The 22421-nt window shown below is 45.2% G+C and overlaps 2 protein-coding genes across 9 annotated transcripts; both read left to right on the top strand.

Annotated features, from left to right (window-relative positions):
- Nucleotides 1–1445: 1445 nt before the first annotated feature.
- LOC120694811 (40S ribosomal protein S21-like) lies at nt 1446–4954 on the top strand. 4 transcript variants are annotated; one of them, XM_039978103.1, is made up of 4 exons: nt 1446–1722; nt 3945–4048; nt 4145–4277; nt 4737–4954. In XM_039978103.1, exons 2-4 carry the CDS (start codon nt 3999–4001, stop codon nt 4797–4799), a joined length of 246 nt encoding a protein of 81 aa, XP_039834037.1. In that variant the 5' UTR covers nt 1446–1722; nt 3945–3998; the 3' UTR covers nt 4800–4954. The 4 variants fall into 4 exon arrangements, with proteins under 4 accessions (XP_039834037.1, XP_039834036.1, XP_039834035.1 ...); XM_039978102.1 differs by having other exon boundaries at nt 1590–1722; nt 3984–4048; XM_039978101.1 differs by lacking the exon at nt 1446–1722 and adding an exon at nt 2786–2950 and having other exon boundaries at nt 3948–4048.
- Nucleotides 4955–9723: 4769 nt separating this feature from the next.
- Nucleotides 9724–16291, top strand: LOC120694810 (probable indole-3-acetic acid-amido synthetase GH3.11). Of its 5 annotated transcripts, none has more exons than XM_039978097.1 (7): nt 9724–10021; nt 10385–10593; nt 10696–10862; nt 12270–12590; nt 13597–13698; nt 14386–15212; nt 15427–16291. In XM_039978097.1, the coding sequence occupies exons 4-7, from the start codon at nt 12301–12303 to the stop codon at nt 15999–16001; spliced, it is 1794 nt and encodes a 597-aa protein (XP_039834031.1). In that variant the 5' UTR covers nt 9724–10021; nt 10385–10593; nt 10696–10862; nt 12270–12300; the 3' UTR covers nt 16002–16291. The 5 variants fall into 5 exon arrangements, with proteins under 5 accessions (XP_039834031.1, XP_039834032.1, XP_039834033.1 ...); XM_039978098.1 differs by having other exon boundaries at nt 9726–10021; nt 12380–12590; XM_039978099.1 differs by having other exon boundaries at nt 9727–10021; nt 12461–12590.
- Nucleotides 16292–22421: the final 6130 nt, after the last annotated feature.

The following is a 22421-nucleotide window of genomic DNA, read 5'->3' as shown; positions in this document are numbered from 1 at the left end:
AGCGACATCGACCTAGAGGATGAGACAAGTTCCAGCGTGAACGAGTCTCAGTGCAGGGAACAGCGAGAGCTCCAGCAGTAACTTTTATTATCTCCTTTTTTGTTACAAGGAGTCTAGTTGAAAAGCACACGTATTTTGATCTCCAGATTTTCCTAAAATGCCACCATAAGTAGATGACGTTTTATAACTGCTTAACCGTTTTCGTAATGCTTGAACGTTATTGCTGTTTATATTTCTAAAATGACGTTAATGGTTTACAAATTGGTCATATAATAGATATGTTCATTAAGAACATGTCTATATGTTTCATTCCTTTCGAATTGCATGTTATCTTTGTTAGAAGCGACGGTGAATAAACGATGAAGAACAACAAGATCAATCGCAGAAGACACGAGGATTTAACGTGGAAAACCCTCCCAATGCGGAAGGGAAAAACCACAGGCACCAGCCAGCAAATATTCACTATATCGAGTGTGTGTTTACAACGCCTAACGGCGGCTTACAAGAGGAATGATCTAATGAGGAGCAAACCCTAAATAGTATATGTCGCTCCGGCCTCAAGATGGCAACAGGCATGTACCCGACGGGTAGTAGCCACCCGTACCCGTACCCGCTGGGGCTAAATTTTACCCGTTGGGTTACCCGCACCCGCACACGGGTAGAAAAATACTTTCATTCCCGTATCCGGTGGGTAATTTGTACCCGACAAGTAACCCACACCCGAAAACATACCCGACATTCACATAAAAAATTAAGTCATTCCAAGCTTCACTCACATGGTTACAAGTCACTAATCCAACATGAATTAAAGAAAGACCACACAGGTTACAAGTTCCCAAATGCAATTAATAGATAAGACATCAAAAAGAAAGCAAATGCACATGCATTTCAACCATGGCTTCGACTAGGCTTGAGCTTTGACTATGATGTGCGGGGCGCCGGGGACGAAAGCTCCAAATCTAGCCGAGGGCGCTGTGGTGGGGCCGTGGGGGCATGCGGCCTGCGGCGGCTGGGATAGGCGACTGTGGGGCTGCGGGTGGACCTCGTGCTGGTGTATCTCGGCCTGCGCTCTGAGGGGCTAGGCGGCTGGGAAGTGGAGTGGGGTGAGGGAGGGGAATAGGGTTAGGGTTTAGAAGGGTTCACAATATATATACTGGGCTGGTTTAATTGGATTGGGCCAAATTTATGGGACATATGGGCTAAAATATGTTAGAGATTTAGGCTAGTTTAGTTTCTTTCTGCGGGTATTTTTTACCCGCGGGTAGGCGGGTATGGGTAGTATGCATCCGTACCCGTACCCGCGTACCCGATGGGTAAGGAATTTTGCCCAATAATGTACCCACGGATAGAAAATTTATTCCATACCCGCCTTCTTATCGGGTAAAATCTGTCGGGTAATCGGGTTTCGGGTATCCATTGCCATCTTGACTCCGGCCCTAGCCTCTGGCGACGGACCTCCGCTTTGCTCGTCGGAAGTCAGCCTTTTCTTGTGCAATAAATTTGGATCACAATATAACAATCTTTCCAGCACTTGATATTCGAGTCAAGAATGTTGCAAGGACCTACTCCTTAGAACATAAAGGGGAAAGCGATCTTTTCAGCCAATTATTTGCTCTCTTACAATTGGACATACAGAATGGTGATGGTCTTCATAGGGAGCTTGCATCATGTACAGGAGCAATACAAACGTGTGTCAGCCAACATACGTCCAACGAAGAACAGGTTGGTAGTCGGTACCATATTTCCATATACCCCTTTGAATCTCATTTATCACATTAATCATGTCATGTCATGCTGTTGAATCTCATCTATCACATTAATCATGTCATGTCATGCTGGATAAATAACACAGTTTGGTCGCACAAATTTAGTTTCTATAATCAGCTGATTTTGTTAAGCATATCCCTGTTATAATTGAAAATTAGTTGTATATGTGTGGCTCATGCTCTTATATGGCATTTCATTAAGAATTTATTGCCGCTGTTTGGTTGCAATTTCCTATGCGAAAAATATCTTGTTCTAGGTTGTATAAGTATCTTATTCCTTTATACAAATTTTGAATGGTCACAATCTCCTGGAGTTATACAAAAATATTTTATGACAAATCAAGCTGGCAAACTTCTCTCCATCTAAATTATTTGGTAATTTTGCATCACTTCTTCATTTAAGATCATTGATGGGTGTCACCTAAGTGACAATACGCTCTCCGTCACTGATATGTTTGTTCGTGAAAAATAATTTTCCGTAGCAACACACGGGCATTCTCCTAGTCCTTGTTTGGATCATTTTTTATCCTAGAATACACGTTTTCTGAGAGAAGAATCTCGTATGCATGGAGTTCTAAATGAAGTCTATTTGCAAAATCTCTTTAGGGATGGGTGTAACTTTTCGCGACAAATTTAATGACGGTAATTAATCGATGATTGACTACAGTGATGCTACAGTAATCATCCTCTAATCACGCGGTCAGAGACCTCATTAGATTCTTTAGGGTTCCTAGCGCAGGGATTCTGTGGTTGGTTTTGCAAACTGTCTTTATTTAATACTCTTAATTAGCGGTCAAAGTCCGTTCTAGGATCTTCCTAGACTAAACCAAATAGGGCCCTAGTACAAATAAAAGAAGTAATTTCACAAAGAATACACCTTTAAACTTTGAAGCATCATATCATACAAAAAAAGGGGCATAAAACTAAAAGAAACAAATTACCACAAAAAAAACTAAAAGAAACAAATGTGGGCTAAACGATATAAAAATATGAATAAATTATAATTGAAAGCCCAACAACCAATATAGGGCCCAATGGATCCAAACCTCCAACTGCCATTGAGCCCGAAAACAAGGTCTAGGGTTTATAATCCTTTCACGTACCAATCCCGACCACCTATTCCCTCATCTCTCTTCGTCACGCCGACGCAGCTCCCGTCTCTTGCTCGTCTTCCCCTTCCCGAGGTGATTCCTCGTCCCCTAATTCTTCGAATTGATTTCTTTGATAACTCTTGTCCGTGTCTCAAGCTGATTCCGTGCCAGCTTGTGGCGAACCTCCTTCAATTCGTACGCCTTTTCGTTTCTGTTCTGGAAATCTTTTTGCTATACTTTACTGGCGATGCCTGTTGAGGCGCCGGTGCGTAATGGGCGGGTCGATAATGTAAAGAGGGGTAGAGGTAGACCTAAATTGACGTGAGATGAGTCGGTTAAGAGATACCTTAAGAATTGGAATATTTCTAAAGAGATAACTTTAGATAGGAGCGCTTGGAGACTAGCTATCAATGTGCCTTAACCTTGAACTTATTTCTTTCGGGTTTCATCTCTAGCCTACCCCAACTTGCTTGGGAAAAAAAAGCTATGTTGTTGTTGTATACTTTACTGGCGATGTGGATCTGCGAAAATTGCTGTCTAGAATCTGCGAGTGTGCTTGTAGTACAGTTGGCCATCTGTTCTGTATGATGCTTGGGATGTGTCGTCGAAGAGATAATATGGGGTCTTTCTCCGTTCCTGCAAAAACCTAGTTAGCGAGGTAACCGATGTTTGTTTAGTGGTAGTTCTAACTGGGTGCGAGTCGACTCAGAAGAACTGTAGAATTGAAACTTGCTGTCAATTGCGATGAAATGCCATGAGTATCTGTGATGGTTTGATTCGTTTGGGACTTAACTTTCACTCCACATGATAACTTGCTTATCATGCTGATTGTTTGCCTGAGGTGCTTTTTGTCTGTGATAAAATTTGGTGGTTGTTAATGAGAAATTGGGATAGACCATATGAATTTTTCCCTCAAAAACATAGACCATATGAATTCATGAAGTTAGACCATACGGAGTTCTCTGTGATGGACTTTTGGATTTGAAAAAAGTTTCAGAAGATATGTCTAAAGTAGATTGTGATTGATAGAGCAATTCATTGTATTTAATTCTGCTTCTGATTGGTTGAATCTTTTATCATGTGATAGAAGGATCCATTGTTGCTGTATCCCCCACCCCCCACCCAGTCGCCATCAGCCATCATGCAGAACGAGGAGGGTAAGATGTTGGACCTATACGTCCCCAGGAAGTGGTATGTGTAGTCATCTTCTTCGTGTAAGAGCTTTGTGAAATACTAGCATGTGATGGCAACCCCTCTGATTCTTGCTTGTATTTTTTTTTTTTGCAGCTCTGCCACGAACAGGATCATTACTGCCAAGGACCATGCCTCAGTCCAGATCAACATTGGGCACTTGGATGAGAATGGGTTGTATGATGGGAGCTTCACCACATTTGCTCTCTCTGGATTCGTCCGTGCTCAGGTTATGTACTCCTGCTATCCTGACATCAGTAGCTTGTATGCTTTTATTTTGCATATTAACTTGCTTTTTGTTCTGTGCTATCATTCTTGTGAAATGTTGTGTTTATCCTTTGTTGACTGGATCTTAGTGTGATGACTTAGACCATGATATTTGGGCCTAGTGATCAAAGGTCTTAGTATGAACTCTGTTGTTGAAATGATATTACACCAATGCTTGTGTTTACCCCATAACCAGTTTTTGGATATCAAGGATGCTCTGGAATTTTGTTGCTAACAGAACAGTTCCTGTGGAGGTGGATATCTGTGGATTACTCGCATGGTTAGGTAGTGTTTGGCATTAGCATTCTTGCAGTTGCCTGCGGTGATTTGAACTTTGTGATGATGCAGCGAGCTGATTGGGTGCCTGTGCAAATGATGCTAGAATGATTTTCTGAGGTTCTTGTACTATTTGGTTTCGCAGGGTGATGCCGACAGTTCTTTGGACAGGCTGTGGCAGAAGAAAAGGGCTGAGATCAAGCAGTAGATGAATTTACATGGAAGGTTTCTCTTTCGGTAGACCTGGAAGTATTGTTAGTAAACCTTGAAGAATTTGCAGTGGATGTTTGTCTTATTATATTACCTATACTATGTATGAATGGTCAATGGCGGAGTTATCTCTTTGGGTTGCCTTGTGGCCTATTTTCAAGTAGAGATACCCAACGTAACGTGTGCAGTAGACTATCTATCTACTGAAAAAGTAGATGTCTTTGTAACGCCCTTGGTCCGGCCAAATGCCATGGTAGCTGGGCACTCCGCGCTTGGCTATCTCAAGCTCCTCGCCGTCCGGTAGCCTGCGCCTCGGCTCCAGCACCAGGAAGGAGTTGAAGTTGAGGCTGCTGCCTAGCACCTTGACGGGCCTGTAGACGCAGAACCTGCCCCCGCCCAGGTACGCGAGGCTCAGGTACGAGCACAGGAACCTGTAGTCCCCGCCGGTGAGCCCCACGGCCGAGCCGAGCTCCGGCACGAAGAAGGCGCGGCCCTGCAGCCGATGCAGCTCCTCGGGGAGCTCCAGCCGCCAGGTGCCCAGCTGGGTAGATCCACACGCGCGTGCCCATGACGAAGTAGGCCGAGATGGACACCCTCTGGGGTGGGAGCAGCCAGAGGGTCCGGGGAGGCGGCCTCGGGAGGGGGATGGTGCTCCAGCCGCCGCCGGGGAAGTCCCGCCGGAGCATCTCGAAGCGGGAGGAGTCGCCGGCGTATACGACCGTGTCCATCCTGATGATCGTGTCGTCTCCGACGACGAGGGGCCTCTTCGGTTCGGCGGCTGGGGCTGGCGCTGGCCCTGGACTACTGAGTCTGCGGATGAGCCCAGCAGCTCCAGCCCAGCAGCTCTCCGCCCAGCCGAACAGGACGGAGCATGATGGGCGGGCCCCCCAGGTGGGCGGCCGCAGCTGGTGGAGTGACGCCTAGGATGGTGCCGCCGCCGGCGGAGACGGCGAGGGGCCGGTAGTGGAGCGGCTCGACGACGGGGCGTGACATGATGTAGACCGCCAGACGCTGCTCACCCTCGATGGTGATGTCGTGGACGGAATAGTGGCCTTCCATGTCCTGCTTCACCAAGAGCGGGCGGTGACCGCCGGCGGCCATGGCCTCCGTCGATGATCCGATCCGCCGCAAAGCCACGTGTAAATAAACTATAATAGATATAGTCGCGTGCAAATACGCAATTCGTAGTTACTCTTATTATATGGGCGTAGATCCGCATCCGAGACCGTATCGTGTACCTAGTACTCCTACGTACGTATATAGATTTTTTTTTAGTCCAGATCTGCTTCGCAAGGTTGATAGATATTTGGAAGGGATTAATAAAGAAATTCAAGCCTTTCGAAGAAGTTTTTGATTGAGGCAACAAATTTAATTAAAATTCTAGCCAGCCCTCGGCGGAGAGCTCGCTGTCGATCACCGGCGGCTGGATGTGTAAGTTGGCAAACAGGACAAGATGGAAATTCTTGTGTAAGGTTGCGCTCTAAAGTTTTTGAAAAGTCATCTTTCTATATTTGAAGTACTAAACATAGACTAATTAAAAAAAAATAATTACAGAACTCGTCTGTAAATCGCGAGGCGAATCTAATGAGCCTAATTAATTCGTCATTAGAGGTTATTTACTGTAGCATTACTGTAGCAATTTAGCATCTAATTACAAACTAATTAGGTTCATTAGATTCGTCTCGCCATTTACAGACAGCAGTCGCAATGCGTTTTTTATTTCGTCTAGATTTAAGTCTCCATGCAGGTGTTGGAATTTTTTTTTGGAATTTTGGTTTTTGCAACCAAACAGGGCCTAAGTTGGCATTCTCTGGAATAGTCAACAAAAATTGGTGGTACGGTGTTATTCTTTGAATTACTTTTTACTAGACAATTATGTTTATGCGTTGTTACGGATAAAGTTGGTATGAGTATCAGATATATATTGGTGCTCTGTGTTAATTTATAGGAATTTACGTAATCAAATTGTAGACGGAGGGGTTGGTCTGGCTCGCATATGAGATGAACTAAGACTCATTTGTCAATAAAATATGCGGACCAAACCAATATACCAAACCAAAAATTTATGTGAAAATCTTACTGGCTTTTAGTGCATGGCTAACGGGTCGTTAAGACCTGCCGATAGCATTCCACATAGGAGAGATGCAAGAAGATAGAGAAGGAGTTGCCGCTAATCTCAACGACGCTCTATAGCACAAAACTCGAGCAAAGTGGCGGGCTCCACCAAAAGAGTACGCTGCCGCCGGGCTGCTGCCTGCCGGTGTGCACAGGGAGAGGAGTGAGGGGGTGGACCCTGTAGGATTGTTTAGTACTTCCTCCTCCGTCCCAGAATATAATTATTTGTTGACTTTGCTGATCACGTTTGACCATTTCTTTTATTTAAAAAATTTATAAAAATGTAAAAACAATCATGATATACTTAAAATATATACGATGATAAAATATATCATAACAAAATAAATAATATTTTCACAAATTTTTTGAATAAGACGAATGATCAAACGTGAATCGCAGAAGTCGATAAATGCTTATATTTTGGGACGGAGGGAGCAGGAGTTATATACAATCTGTTGGATGGCTAATCTATTATGCTATCTATATCTGATGTGTACACCTCGTATAGAGACCCACCTATTTGTACCATTGCGGCTAGCCTTAGTAATAGGTATAGATTAGTAAAAATGTCCGTGCGTTGCTACGAACTACGAGGCCAATCTTTCTCTCTCTCTACACACACTTCATGCATGGTGATTCAATAAAATAAATTTGGTATTGTAAATGTTATTATTTTTTCTATAAGTGTGGTTAAATTTGTCAAATTTGACTTAGGACAAACTTAATACGACATGTAAATAAAAACAGAGTTATTTTCCAATCTAGATACGGAGGTATAATAATTTTGTAACATCCCGATTTGGTTCATTATTGAAAAGTACGAAATCAGATTGAAACACCGATATAGTCAAATTGAATTTATTTTTATTTTTCTTTGAAAGAACACCGTGACTTTGTCTCTTGCATGGTTTGTCCCTGCAGAAGCTCGCCCATGTATGTGTCCCAGCACAGGGGAGGGAACAACCTGGGTGTGCGCGGGCCGCCGGCGCCACCGGCAACCTCGCCCATGTATGTGTCCCACGTACGGCCGGACAAGGGAGCCTGGGCGCGCGGAGAAGCCGCAGCCTCCTACGCCGGCGCCGGCGGGAACCTTGCCGATGTTCCACGGCCAGACAAGGGAACCTGGGCGCGTGAAGAAGCCGCGGCCTCCTGCATGCGCCAGGCCCAGCAGCAACCACACTCATGTTTGTGCCCCACGGCTGGACAAGGGAGCCTGAGCGCGCGAACAAGCCACGGCCTCTTCCGTGTCAGCGGCGGCGGCAACCTCGCCTATGTTCATATCCCCACAGCCGGATAAAAGGGTGCCTTCTCTGCTCTACGTGATAACTTGGTTTGGTCAATTAGTCCATTTTATTTGTTCCCTTTTCAACTCTTCGGCCCTCTTTGGGAGGGCTCCAGCTCCGGCTCTTGCTGGAGCCCTCCCAAATGATGTTTTTGGCGTCGGCTCCGACCTTGGAGCTCCTTGGAGCCCCTGGATTCACGCTCACTGGAGCATATTGGACGAGGAGGAGCCAGGAAACCGTGGCTCCGGCTAGCTCCGCGCGGCTCCTCCTCGCCCTTTCCCAGCCCTGCCCCTGGGTGGAGGAGCGCGGCTGCGGGGAGGAAATGGCCAGCAGCGGTCAGCCGGTCGCAGGGGCGCGGCCCGTGGGGAGGAGGGTAGCCCGGCCGGTGGCGGTTGCCGGGGAGAAGGGCGCTGGTGGCGGCCGCGGGGAGCAGGGGCCTGTGGCGGTTGCCGGGGAGAAGGGCGCTGGTGGCGGCCGCGGGGAGCAGGGGCCTGTGGCGCCCGGGGGAGGAAAGGGCTGGCGGCAGCCGCGGGGAGGGGCCGCGGGAGGAGGAGATCGGCAGCGACCGCGGGGAGGGGCCGCAGGAGAAGGAGATCGGCAGCGACCGAGGGGAGGGACCGCGGGAGGAGGAGGGCCGCGGGAGGAGGTGGCCGCCGCCGGCCACGGGGAGGAGGGGGCCGGCGGCGGCCGCTGGCAGGGGCTGTGGCCTTGCAGGGAGGTGGCGTTGGGGACCAGAAGAAGCTGGGGAGGAGAAGCGATAAGGAGAAAAGAGAAGGAAGGAAAGAAAAAACAAAAGGAAAAAAAAGAAATGGAAAAGGAAGGGTATTATGGACATTTCACTCCTCAATCCAACAGGTGAAACTGTTTTGCCAAACGTTTTTCAAAACAGCTCCAGCTCCACTAAAAAAACCGCTCCACCAGAAGAGCCGGAGCCGGAGTCCTGACAAACAGGCCCTTCATTGATCGAGCTCTAGTCCATTTCGCTTCGAGCGACAGGGATCAGAGACAGCGTTGGAAGCGGAGCCGCAATGGCAAAAGACGGGGGTGTGACTCGAGGTGAAGTCCGAGGTCCGTCTATTATTGACACGTGGGACCAAACATATTAATTTACTCTATTCGCTGCATCCAGCCAACAGTGTTTTTCTTTCATACCAAATCAGCACCAGCCAGCAGCCACTAGCCAGCCAGCAGTATTTTTCTCTCACAACAAATCCGCACCAAGCACCAGCCACAGCACAGCGAACAGAGTAATATGTTTGGTCCCATGTGTCAATAATAGATGACGGACCAAAAGTCAAAGTACCGCAGAAACGGTTCACTCTTTATAGGTAGGTATAGATATAGATTAATACTAGCAGTAGTCACATAATTTGTCTAAACATATTATTATAAATCTTCTTGTATGTTTTTACTATTTTCATTTTAATGCAGGGGCGAGATGGTTGGATGAAAATTCCTAATTGTCTTTTGAAACCTGAAAAATAGGCACACTTACTCTAACTGCATATTTAGGTAGACCCCGAGACTGGTCCTATGCTCCACTACCTAGCAGTGATTGTCTCCCACCTTCATCCTCCTGACCTCCTCCAAAAGGGAGGGCCGGGCACACACGCACACAAAAAGCAAGCACGAGCCGCTTCCTCCAAGCATTCTCAATCTCACGCTGCGCTGTGCGCTCCCATCAAGAAAGTGCTCTCCTCCTCCCCTTTAACCCTGTACTTCTTTTGTCCTTTCATCCCCTCTTGGTTGCTGGAAGAAACCGGCTGTTTGGTGCGCGGTCTGATCTCCAAAATTACCTGATCTTACCGACATTTTACTAGAGGTTGGTGGAATTCTTTGTTTTCTTAAATACAAAGGATTTCGGTTTAGAGTTGGCTCCTTTAAAGTAGACAGAGTTCGTTGTGATATGCTTTACGTTATGTTGGAATTGCGATGTGTGAAATATTACGCAGACAGTCTTTTGGGCGACAGTGACTTGAGTGAAGTATAGAAGAGAACAAATATACGGAGAGATCTTTCGAGTTACCTTTTAAGCAGCAGGTCATTTCGTTGCTTTATGCCGTGCCCATCACCTGTTCGGCAAAATGGCTGAGTTGAACTCTGCAGTAATATATGATATGTGTAATACACTTGATGGACTGTGCATTTCTTGCACATGGCCTTATTCTGATCATGGTGGGCGCAGGTTGGATTCTTCGAAGGGGGCACTCAGCTTCTGCCATCGAGTAACAAGGCGAGGAGATCTTGTAATGTATCTGTGGAGTTGTGCGTGCACATGGCCTTATTCTGATAGTGGTGGATGCATGTTATCTGTTTTGAAGAGGACATTCACTCTAGTTTCTGCTGCTCGAGTAAGAAAGCGAGGAGATCTAGCAAGGACGAACGACATGAAAGGTGAGGAGATATGATAAGAACAACGCTACAAAGGATCGAATAAGGTTGATTAAACACTGCAACTTTAGCAAAGAATTTGCGCACTGTTTTCCTTTTCTGTAGGTAGTTGATGGATGCGGAGCAGGGGGCACGCATGCCAGCAATCTATGTTCCACCACCACCAGGAGGCGACCATATGCGGCGAGCATCCGCAAACTGTGAATCCACACACTTTATCCTGAATTGACTGGACAATAACACAAACAAAGTACAGCAGCCGCAATTATCAGGTACACACTCGTTCCATCTACATCTCCTTTTGAAACGCTGTACAATTCTGCCACTTCTAATGGGAGAATGTGTCCACCAATTGCTAGGCATGAGACATTTCTTCTACTGAATTGCAACCACCGCTTTTCTAATGGTGTTTAGTTAAATATTGAGATTACTAATTGATCAAATATACACATCTCTACTTTATAAGCAGCCCAGCCTGCCCATGTTTACCATCGAGGTTGATCCTTCGATGCTTGAAGTAGACATTTGGCATTGATTGTAGTCACATGTTTTATGGGTTCAGCGGAGCTGGAGCCTAGCTATGCAATCTAAGGCTTGTGCTCTTTTGATCCTGCTGAAGCACCTGTACCGCATAATGTACAGAACACAAATTGCGTGTAGGTTATGGTGTAGCTCTTCATCTTTTTCATAGTGTCATATGAAGCCTTCAGTTGCTGATACAACATTTCAAGAATAACTTTTTAAATGTGTTCTTGTCTTTCAGTGCTGCCCACTTGCCTTCTGTATCCTGGCAGATCGCGCACATTCCTTAGGTGTATTATTGGTAGCTTTAGGGGTGGTTAGACAATTATCATTGTCTCTCCATCTGCACTTTTTGTCTCACAAGTGTTACTGGGTAGGTTTTTCTGTGAGATATTATGTTGCCTATATGTTCTGATTGGATGTTTAGCTTCAGGCCTGTTGAAGTAAAAAGTAGTCTTCAGATATTTTGTAGTAATGATAAGAACAAAATGTCCATTCTCATAGGTTCATATTTTGATCTCTTGTTTCAGTAGCTTTGTTCTAAGGTCCACGGGATTGTCTAACAGAGAAAGCATCTAGGTTGTTTTAGGTATTTTCCAAATCTGGAACCTGTGGGCAGTATTTGTCACTAGAATAACTAGAAATATGAAAATTGTTTCGGTACCAGTTTATCGTATCCCTCTAACTACTTTAGCCATGCCCTTCAGAATTAGAGGTTTTGGCACAGTACAGTTCCCCTATACCATTGGAGGTAAAATTGACCTACATTGCACAATGTTTCTCCAAGGCCGCAGAGCTGTAGTTTACAGGTATATTATGAGAACATAGGAACACAGGTAGAGTACTATGTGATTAGATAAAACAAGGTAATGGTTAAAGTAGAAAGTCAAGACAGGGACAATTTAAATCTGCCATTGAATTGCATACTTTTCAGTAGAATAGTAATAGTGAGTTCCACATATATTGTCACGTCTAGAAAGATTTTACGTGGATCATCTTACACGGGGTGTTCTGTCCAATTGGTCCAGAATCTCTCTGATAAAGTAGAAATATTAAGAAGATATGTGTCTCTCAGATCATGCACTATCACATTATAAAAGGGGTGCACAAGCTCCAGAAATCGTTACTCTGAGCCATTGTCTTCCCCTTCAAAGTAGGTCCATATTTATTTCTTCTTTTGCTTCCAATATGGATGAGCATAAGTTAGGCTACAAGGGAAATGATGTTCTGCAAGATCTTGAAATACTGACTATGAATGCCAAAGCAGCCCAAGAGCTTATATTGAGAAAAATACTTGAGAAGAATCATGGTACTGAATACTTGAACAAATTCATGAATGGGTCCACAGACATTTCTGCCTTCAAGAGCCAGGTTCCAGTAGTGACATATGATGTGGTCCAACCATACATTGCAAGGATTGCAGCTGGTGAACCATCTTCAATTTTATGCGGAGAACAAATTGTAGAGCTGCTCAGAAGGTGTGCATCTCTTCCTGATTCTCTCAGTAGTCAATGTTTTTGCATCCGTACAGTAGAGCTATAAGGATCGTCAAACATTTGTTAGCAGTCCCTTTGTACTGATCGAAGCTGGTTTTATTGTATAAGCGACTAATAGGAGGAAAAACAAGAGTTAATGTTAGACCATTGGTTATTCAAATGCATGTAAAGTAAAATCCGGCACTAGTTAAGGTTTTCATATAATGGAATATAAATTCTGATCTGTTAGTAAATGGAAATGTTTTGTCCTGCTTTCCCACTTTTGCCTACAAATTGTTTCGACCCTGAGAGGTTCATGGTAGTGTTCTTCTTAGTATGTGACAATATAATACCTATTTAATAAGTCTAATTGACAAGCAGCCCTTAAAGTATTTCAAGAAATATCTACCTGTGCTAAAAGTTTTCAAGCTATTCTAGCCCCCCAGGATCTTCTAGTCATTTTGTCATCCTTTATGCACTTGCATCTATGTCCCATCCAATCTAGCACCGGTTGCTACTATGTGTTGAACAGCTTAGGAGGATTTTCTCCATAGCCCCACATCTGAAAAGTCCATTAACCTATGTGAAAGCATTAACCTTTTTATATGGTGCTTAATGTAGTGAAAATAGTTTCTCCTGTATTTACTTCTGGTGACTCTTTTTTTATGGTAACTCTCAGGGACTGCTTCACTATTAGTCTTCTCTAAGTTGAGGTAGGTTAGGTCATGCAGCGCTCTCTGAACTTCCAGGGCGGGTTGAATGCCTTTCTCCCTACTTCATTTTCTTCCAGCAATTATCCTTCACTTTTGTGAACCACACGTCTTACAGATTGTCTCTGTTTGTCCCCATAAAGAAGAATGGAAGTTTAGTAGAACATTAAAGTTGCAAATGTGCATGAAAGCATGTCACTCTTTTCTTCCTTGAAAAAAAAAACTGATTGATGTAAGTGCTAGGTTTTTACTGCTTTTGAGATCTGTGAGTGATGTTAACCAAAAATATTATTTTATAGCTCTGGAACTTCTCGTGGTGAGCCAAGATTGATGCCATCCATCTCAGAGGATCTTTATCGTCGAACATACCTGTATAGTCTCATCATGCCTATCATGAACAAGTAAGGTTTTGCTTTTTTTTTTTTATATAGATTCACAATCGCTCATCGTGGCACTAGCAAATACAAATAAATTGAGCTAGATGAAGGTTCATCTATACTCTAAATATCATATTGTTTGACCTACCTCCTTGCTCTCTCGAAATGAGATAGCTTAATTCATGATGACATTTACCCAAAGTTTTTCTCATGATTGCTATTTAAGAGTTAAATGACAAATGATTCTTACCTCTCATATAGAAGCGCTCAATCTTTTATGTGAAGTACGGAATGGATAGGCAGAAAAAGGCAATTCAGTATTTTGGATGTCTCAGGATCAATGACATTTTTTTTGTATTTTTGTGTTAGCTACATAAGCTGGGTCCAGTTGCAGTACACAAGTTGAACTTGTCCCTTCAACTTATTAGTTAAAAAGTTCTAGAACAAATTGAAATATTCGATTTCTTCTATATCAGAGTGAAAGGTCATACAAAACCATTACGTAACCTATGAATATGAAATTAGCCTGTTAATGGAGGTGTTTCAGTATTTCTTAGATCTTGTAGCGGTCTCAAAAGGTATTTTGAACCTCAATTTGGATTAAATGCTTGAATTCCTGCATGTGTTATGTTCACCTAATATTTTTGCTCTTGCATGTACTGAACATAATTAAATGAACCCTTAGTTGGCGGGTAACAACTTCTGGCCTAGTCAAATCTGCAGGTATATACGAGGCCTTGGTGAGGGCAAGGCGATGTATCTTCTCTTTGTAAAAGCTGAAACATTGACAAACGCTGGCATTCCAGTCCGATCAGTCCTCACTAGCTATTATAAGAGCCCTCATTTCTTGCACCGCAAACACGACCTGTACAACAAGTATACCGGTCCTGACGAGGTCATTCTTTGCCCTGAAAGTGAGCAAAGCATGTACTGCCAACTACTTTGTGGACTGGTAGAACGCCAGCATGTCCTTCGTCTTGGAGCAGTTTTTGCCTCAGCGTTCCTTCGATCCATCAGCTTTCTTGAGCAACATTGGTGTGACCTAGTTAGTGACATCCGAATCGGTCAGCTCAGTTCCAACATCACCAATTCCACATGCCGGTTGGCCATACAAAGTTTTCTTGCACTGCCCAACCCTGAGCTAGCTGATGAAATTGAGGCGATATGCAGCTCTGAGTCATGGAAGGGAATTCTTGGCAAGCTCTGGCCTAATGTTAAGTACATTGAAGCTGTCCTTACGGGAACGATGGCACAATATATCCCCATGCTTGAATTCTACAGTGATGGCAAGATTCCATTGGTCTGCACTATGTATGCTTCCTCAGAGAGCTACTTTGGTGTCAATCTGAGGCCACTGTGCAGCCCAAAAGACGTGTCTTACACCATCCTTCCAAACATGGCCTACTTTGAATTCATACCATTGGAGGATGGTCGCAAGTTGATAGAGGATGATGAGGTAGTGGAGAATGACACGCTTGTCAGCCTGGTGGATGTCAAGGTCGGATGCTACTATGAGCTTGTTGTCACCACATTTTCCGGTAAGAAACCTCTTGCAAGTATCTTGGTGGCTCAAGTTTGTGTGGAGTACGCACTTAGGCTTACTGAAAACAATAATACTTCTTTCTGGAACAGTGATCTTTGCCCTGACACATGTAGCCTGCTAGTGGGTTTTCCTTTGTTTTAACAAAAATACATTTTATTTGCTGTGTGCTTTATTTGAAGAGCAACATTCTGAATTTATATCTCGCTCAGGACTCTACAGGTACAGGGTAGGTGATGTACTTCAGGTTACAGGCTTCTACAACCGTGCACCACAGTTCAAATTCATCTGCCGGAGAAATGTGATCCTCAGCGTTGATTCAGACAAGACCAACGAGGAGGATCTTCACAATAGCGTCACCCGTGCCAAGGAAATCCTGGAGAACCGAAACTACCTCCTCTTGGAGTACACTAGCTGCACCGACACCTCCACTGTCCCTGGCCACTATGTGTTATTCTGGGAGATCAAATCCACCTGTGAAGGCGCAACACCGTGCGTCCCTCTCGACGCCCAGATTCTTGAGAGCTGCTGCATCGCTGTCGAGGAGGCACTCGACTATGTCTACAGGCGCTGCAGAGCCCATGACAGGTCAATAGGGCCGCTGGAGATCCGGCTGGTTGAAGCTGGCGCCTTTGATGATCTGATGGATCTGCTGGTCAGCCAGGGCAGCTCCATTAACCAGTACAAAACTCCAAGATGCATCGAGTCCGGTCCAGCGCTGAAGCTGCTCAATTCCAGGGTCACTGGTTCGTTCTTTAGCCCCCGCGATCCTGAATGGACTGTGTAAGCTTTCAGGTTTAGCGATATGGTGTGCTTCCGAGGTTGTTTTCCAAACTCCGTTCACTACTGTATGCTGAAAGGAGGAGTTTCTCTGGCCTCTCGCTTGGTTTGTCTGGCTTCATTGTTCAGAAGCTTCTCTATTAAATTTAAATAATTTGAGAAGGTTCATATGAGTTTATCGCATACGCTTCATCTTGTTTTCTTTGGTATGTGGGTGGTGTAACATTTTCTTTGAAACAAACACGCAAGAGAGCTGCCTAGCACTATTGATAAATATGAGTGGTGTAATTGGCTATAGAGTAGCATGGCACATGTGTATGGACACTGACATGTTATTAGCACGTGACTTAATTGAGATCTGTTGCACCATGAAAGACGGTGCAAAATAATGTGACGAGAAGGTTCCTTTCTGTGGACTGTGGTTGTTTGGCACCAATCGTGAAACAGCTCCACTTCTTTGCCCATATATATATATGTTTCTGCGGGGATTAACAGCAACTGGCCTCTGATGTTTAAACTCTGAACATGCTTGGCAGAGTAGTCTGCTGCTACACCTGGCCGAGTTGGTTTCCCTGGCCCATGGGCCAAGTTGGGCCTAAATGTGGCTCAGTTACAACATTTTTGTCAGCCTTTGCTATTAGCAGTTAATCAGTAATGTTGCGCCGAAAGGGTCGGTAGTCTAGTGGTTATCTCGACTCCCCGTGGCAGTAAATTTTTTAAAATCCTTTCGGCAGCCTAGTGGTTATCTCGACTCCCCGTGGCAGTAATTTTTTTAAAATTTAACGGCATTGTGCTTTCAGTGGTAGGTGATGTTCCCGTCGATAGCGAGGCACTTATAGTTATTTCGTCAATGTCGAGAATTTCGTACATATGTTCTTATGGTGTGTATGGGTGTGTTGTAATTGTCTGGGTTTTATGGTGTATTTAAAAAAAACAGCAACGTTCACGAGGGCACGAAAATGGGCACGAGCTGTCCCACCTCCCACGGTGTCGGACACTCGGACCTAAAGTGACAAAGACGCCCGCTATACATGACGCTGATTCCTTGTGGCAGAGAGCAGAGTAGAATACGATGCCATGCCCGCGTACGTGTAGCCTCCCTGCAAAGCGGACTGACCGACCAAGCCGGTTTGGAAACTACCAACTTCTCTTGCCGCCTGGCCCATCCGTCCGACTTGGACACCCTAATTGAGCTGTACAGTATACTCCAACAGAAGAAGCTTCTCAGACGACGCCAAAGCCTGTCTATATTTCTCCCTTCTACGGCTACGGCCTACGGCTGTACAGCAGAGCGCTTGAACAACCAACTTTTTGTGTTTGATGAAGCTGCATCAGAAACGGAGGCCATGCCGGCTTTCCGAAAGCAACGAGCTTTCTTTCTTTTCTTCCTTTCCTTCTTTCGATCTTTCTTTCAACCATGGTAATCATGGTCATGGCGTGTCACGCTGGGGAGGCTTATTGCTTGCTTCTTCCATTGCTTCCGAGCCAAGACTCGTAGTTTGGAGGGGCACACACACATCAGATACCTCAGGTGATGGCACGTAGGTAGTACAACGTGCCTGCACTCTGAATGGACCCAACAAGGTCTCCTTTACATACGGACCTGCTAACTCACTGGTACTCGTTAGCTTTTTAGCACACACACAACAGCTCCAAGTCATCGCCAGCTGGCGATGGCCCTTCTCGAATTTGGGGGGGGGGTGTTTAGCTCATTTTGCAAAATTGTGTAAAGATGTAAAGAGGGCATTTGAAGTACTAAATGAAGTCTATTTGCAAAATTTTTTGTATAGATGGGTTGTAAATCGCGAGACGAATCTAATGATGCTAATTAATCCATGTTTAATCAATAATTAGCGAATGGCTACTGTAGCATCACTGTTGCAAATTATAGATTAAGTAGGCTCATTAGATTCGTCTCGCGATTTACAGCACAACCATGCAAAAAGTTTTGTAAATAGACTTCATTTAGTACTTCAAATTAGTAAGATTTTGTTTCACTTTAATGTGTTTACGGCTTTTTTGCGTTTACATGTAAAAATCTAAACAGGGCCTTGTTTTCTTTGCCTTTTCTACTGGCTGTGGCTGCTACTAGCCTACTACTAGTCTGCTCTCGATCTCGAGCTCTGAGCTCTGAGCCCGGATCTTTCAGGACGTACGGTACCAAGAGCAAGAGATACGGTGCTGCTGCGCTGCTCTAGGACTGCGCGCATGTAGGAGTGAGTATGTACGTACCAAGCCACCCACCATTTTCAGGTGAAATGAAGCAAGAAATACTTACAGTAGATATAAGCTGCTGTACGGTGTACTGTACATAATCTATTTATCTCCACACATTCTACAGGTCGGCTATGAATTACTCTTGTCGTACTCCTGTGGGAGCCCATTATATATGATTAGCACTCTCAAAATTCAAAGCCCGGATCTCCCGGGATTCCGTCGTACGTACCCATCGACGGGACTAATTAATTAATAATAGAGCAAAAGAAAACAAGCTTTCAGTCTGTTGGCAAACCATAAAGGAGGCATTTGCAAGTTGGTTAGTCAAACCATGCTGATGGCTAAGCGTTGCAGACACATGCGGCGCCGAGAGAGGCAAGGTGAAATGATTCATTCCAGAGATTAGGTCTCAGGAATCTACGGCTTATATGCATAAAGTTTTGTGCGTAAAGTACTGTAGCACTTTTATTTGTATTTGGTAATTATTGTCCCCCTATGGGTTAACTGGACTCAAAAAATTACTCTCCCAAATTATAGAAAAATTGTATAATTAATTATTTTATTTAACTATATTTAATAACACTCCTCTTGTAATTATAGAAAAAATTAGTCTCGATGTGATGGAAAATTTTGTAAAGTTTTGAAATTTTGAAGGGAACTAAACAAGACAATCTACTACTTGTTGTAGCATGCATGTGTGGTGGTGAAGGCCGCATTATGCGTGTATGGATCGAAGGACAAGCTAATAATCCTATCTATAATCTACCGATCGGCGAAAGCCAAGGTACCTCATGAACCTCTTTTAAGCCGGTTTTGGTGGGAGTGTCATCGACACAGTTATCTAGACTAAAATCTTAAAAACTGTGCCAGTGGAGGGTCATTACCATGACACTCCTTTCATATTTCATAACACTCGTCTTTTCTCTCTTCTCATACTATTAGTATATGATAGCAAATTTAATATCATGACACTCTTATGTCATTAGCACTTAGACCGGCCTATCCCTCCACTTGAAGCTTCAACGCTAGTATTATGCTAGTAAGGATCTAGCTAGATCTTCCGAGGCCAGGCCTAACAGAGAGAGGCAGGTGGTTACGATCAATCATATGTCCCAATAATAAAATTCAAACTGTATTTCGGGAGTAACTACTGTAATAAATAAACTACATTGCATTTGAATAACCTTACTGTTACTATTACTAGGAGTAATTGGTGGAGACTCCTTTTTAGCCTCCATGTGAAGCCACTTAAAATCTAAGGCCAGTCTCAGTAGGAGTTTCATGGAGAGTTTTATGACATTAAATATCATCAATTTTGCGGATGTGGTAAGGAGAGAGAAGTATGAAGTTTCATGAGATGTAAGGAGAGTTTCATCACCATAAAAATCATCTGTCACGGTTATCTAGTTTTCAGTCTAGATATCTGTGTCCATGAAACTCCTACTGAGACTGGCCATAAGTGAACATTTTTAAAAAATAGAGAAATTTTAAAAATTCTCATAACAAAAACCAGAAACATCGAGACAACTTTAATCATAATGGTTATTGAATCTGCTATTTTTTCTGATAAATTATTCACCTTTACTATTATAAAAACTAGTAAGGTGGCCCGCGCTAATAGCGCGTGTAGCTAGTTTTTAACTTAATTTTTAAAAAGCAGCAAAGAAGTTGCACCAGCATTGGTAATAGCATAGAAAACATTGGTATCTATGCTTTTTATGTAAGAAATTTGCTTCCAAATAATATCTACATGTGTTTTGCTGTGTTTTATTTTTTCTTTCTTTAAAATTTCTCCAACTATTTGTGCTGATTTTTCCTCTTTCATTTTCGTCTTTCGCATCTGATGTCCTTAATGGTGAAATTTACTGTGTAGCTTGAGCCCTCTGTAAGGATCACCGGGGTGTCCGACCCTAGAGGGGGAGGGGTGAATAGGGTCGCTAATCGCTTTTTGTCCTAGGGCTCAAACTATTTGCATAAGATAAACCTAACACGTCCTACACATGCTAGTTATGACTAAAGTTTATCTATGCTACTCTCTATTTACCCCTAAAAACTTGCAACCTATAGCCAATCCTAATCAAATTAACTAGAAAAGTAAAGACATGCAAGATAGAGTAAATGCGGAAACTTAATACGGTAAGTAAAGAGGTAAGTGCAAGAGGGATGCAAACTCCCGAGTAGACACGGTCATATAACGTGGTTCGGCACAAACGCCTACGTCCACGGGACACGGAGGCTCACCGAGGCTCTTCCGATCACCGTCTTGCACTCCGCCACCAAGGCGATGCCGGCAAGCAAAGGCAAGTGCCCCTAAGACACTAAGTCTCGTGCACCGCCACCGTCTCTCTCGGTCACCCGACCGAAATCCACTACGGAGCCTCTCCACCAAGGAGGGGGTCTCCTCTTCCCCGCACAAAGTGTCGTTGCCACTCCACACCAAGTCGGAGGGTCACACGACGGATCACAAGTTGCTTGCCGCAGCAAGGCTTTCTCTCAAGCTAGTTCTCTCAAGAACTAAGCCTAATCAAGCACTAAGCACTCTCACAAGTGTGCTTAAGCCTATATGATGTACAATGAAGCTCTATAATGGTTGGAGATGACCTTTAGCTCTTGTATACTTTTTTGGTCTCCAGCACTCTCAAATGAGCCGTGGGGTGGTATATATATAGCCCCAACCCCTCAAACTAGCCGTTGGAAAAAGGCTGACAAAAAACCCTTGTCGGTACCTCAGGACTGGGATACCCCCTCTTGCTATGTCAAGACTCGTGTAGTTATCCGTAACTACGCCATAAGGAGCTGAGCAGCCAGATCTCTGGGGTCCGGCCCCATCTCACCGAATCAACAGCCCCGGACCTGCTTCCCGCTCGGGATAGGTCCGGTCTCACCACGTGTCCTGGAGAAGAAAGCGCTCAGGGCCAAAACGACCGGGGGGCCCGGGCCTCCCACGGGGTCCCGGACCCCCATATACTATCCGGACCACTCGGCAGGGAAGGAACAGACACCCCGCCTGGGGGGGTCCAGAGCCGCCACGTGTCCGCGGACACAAATACAAGCACGGCTGCCAAGCTTCCTCGGGAAGACTTGGCCACCTACCGCATTCAATGCGGGAGGCGTTAAGAGGGAGGAGACTTTCACCATGCTGTACTGTTGACCGCGCGTTACCAAGGTACACTGTACAGCCGCTAGGCGCCACTCACGCCACGCACGTCAATCTGCTACACCAGTTAGACACGACAACTCGGCGACGGAGTATCATAACGCCTACACGGTAGACCGAACAGTCTACGCCGCAACCTACACTGCCTCAACGGGCGCCTCGCCGATGAGACAGGAGAAGACCCCCCTCGGCCAAAGAGTCTACAGGACGATGAAGTGTATCCGGCAAGAGGTTCTCCGTCACTATAGCACCACTACTGTCTAGTAAAATATACATCCTTGTTGGGCCCACCTGTCGGGGTCTGACGCCTGTGTACGCGTCCTCCTTGCTCTATAAAAGGGAGACGCCCGTTAGAGGAAGGCTCAAGTCCAAAAAGGGAGACTTGGGGGCAGAGGATAGACTCATTCATTCCTAGTGCAATACACCACTTAGTGGATGTAAGGTATTACGCTCCGGTGGCCCGAACCACTCTAATTCCGTGTGTTCTTGCGTTCTTGCCCGAAGCTAGATCGGCCTAATAGCTTAGCACTTCCCCGAGTACTCCCCCTCGGGGAAAAGGCGGGTGCGTTCCGCCACCCGGCTGTGGGTACTCCCAAAAGCCCACGACATTTGGCGCCGACCGTGGGGAGAGGTGCAGGCGTTGGCTAGATCTCCAAACTTCTAAGGCTGAGCTCATCCTCTGCAACGGCGGCGAGAAGATGAAGAGAGGCATGGCGGCACCTACGCCGCATGTCACTGCGCTGAGGCACCAGCGCCCTCGGTGCGGCGGTGCACGGCAGCGGCGCCTGCTGTGCGTCGCCACTGCGACGCCTCAGGGCCGGCACGGTGGTGCGCGGGGGCGACGCCTGTTGCGTGTCTCCCTGCGCCATCCCAGTGTTGGCTCAAGGTTTTCTCTCAAGCAACCGCCAGGGATCCCCTGCGGCGGCGTGATGTCGGCTCAAGGCTTTCTCTCAACACGAAGCCTGGAGCCAACCACTGTCGCCCGGGGGAAGTTGACCGTCGACTCCTCCCTCCCCAAGACCGAGTCTCTCTCGGTGCTGCTGCAGACAGGAC

Source organism: Panicum virgatum, chromosome 2K, assembly GCF_016808335.1.
Source record: "Panicum virgatum strain AP13 chromosome 2K, P.virgatum_v5, whole genome shotgun sequence".
NCBI classification, from domain to species: domain Eukaryota; kingdom Viridiplantae; phylum Streptophyta; class Magnoliopsida; order Poales; family Poaceae; genus Panicum; species Panicum virgatum.
The sequence above is the reverse complement of the archived record's forward strand: the minus strand, read 5'-3'. Positions and strand labels throughout refer to the sequence as shown.

Excerpts from the sequence above, each read along its gene's own strand:
- LOC120694811 (XM_039978100.1), top strand. The coding sequence starts at position 2,801 with ATGGATCCAAACCTCCAACTGCCATTGAGCCCGAAAACAAGGTCTAGG. Across the intron at positions 2,951-3,944 it reads CTCGTCTTCCCCTTCCCGAG|AAGGATCCATTGTTGCTGTA; the intron begins GTGATTCCTCGT and ends ATCATGTGATAG. Across the intron at positions 4,049-4,144 it reads CTATACGTCCCCAGGAAGTG|CTCTGCCACGAACAGGATCA; the intron begins GTATGTGTAGTC and ends TTTTTTTTGCAG.
- LOC120694810 (XM_039978095.1), top strand. The coding sequence starts at position 12,175 with ATGTGTCTCTCAGATCATGCACTATCACATTATAAAAGGGGTGCACAA. Across the intron at positions 12,591-13,596 it reads ATTGTAGAGCTGCTCAGAAG|CTCTGGAACTTCTCGTGGTG; the intron begins GTGTGCATCTCT and ends ATTATTTTATAG. Across the intron at positions 13,699-14,385 it reads ATCATGCCTATCATGAACAA|TCAAATCTGCAGGTATATAC; the intron begins GTAAGGTTTTGC and ends CTTCTGGCCTAG.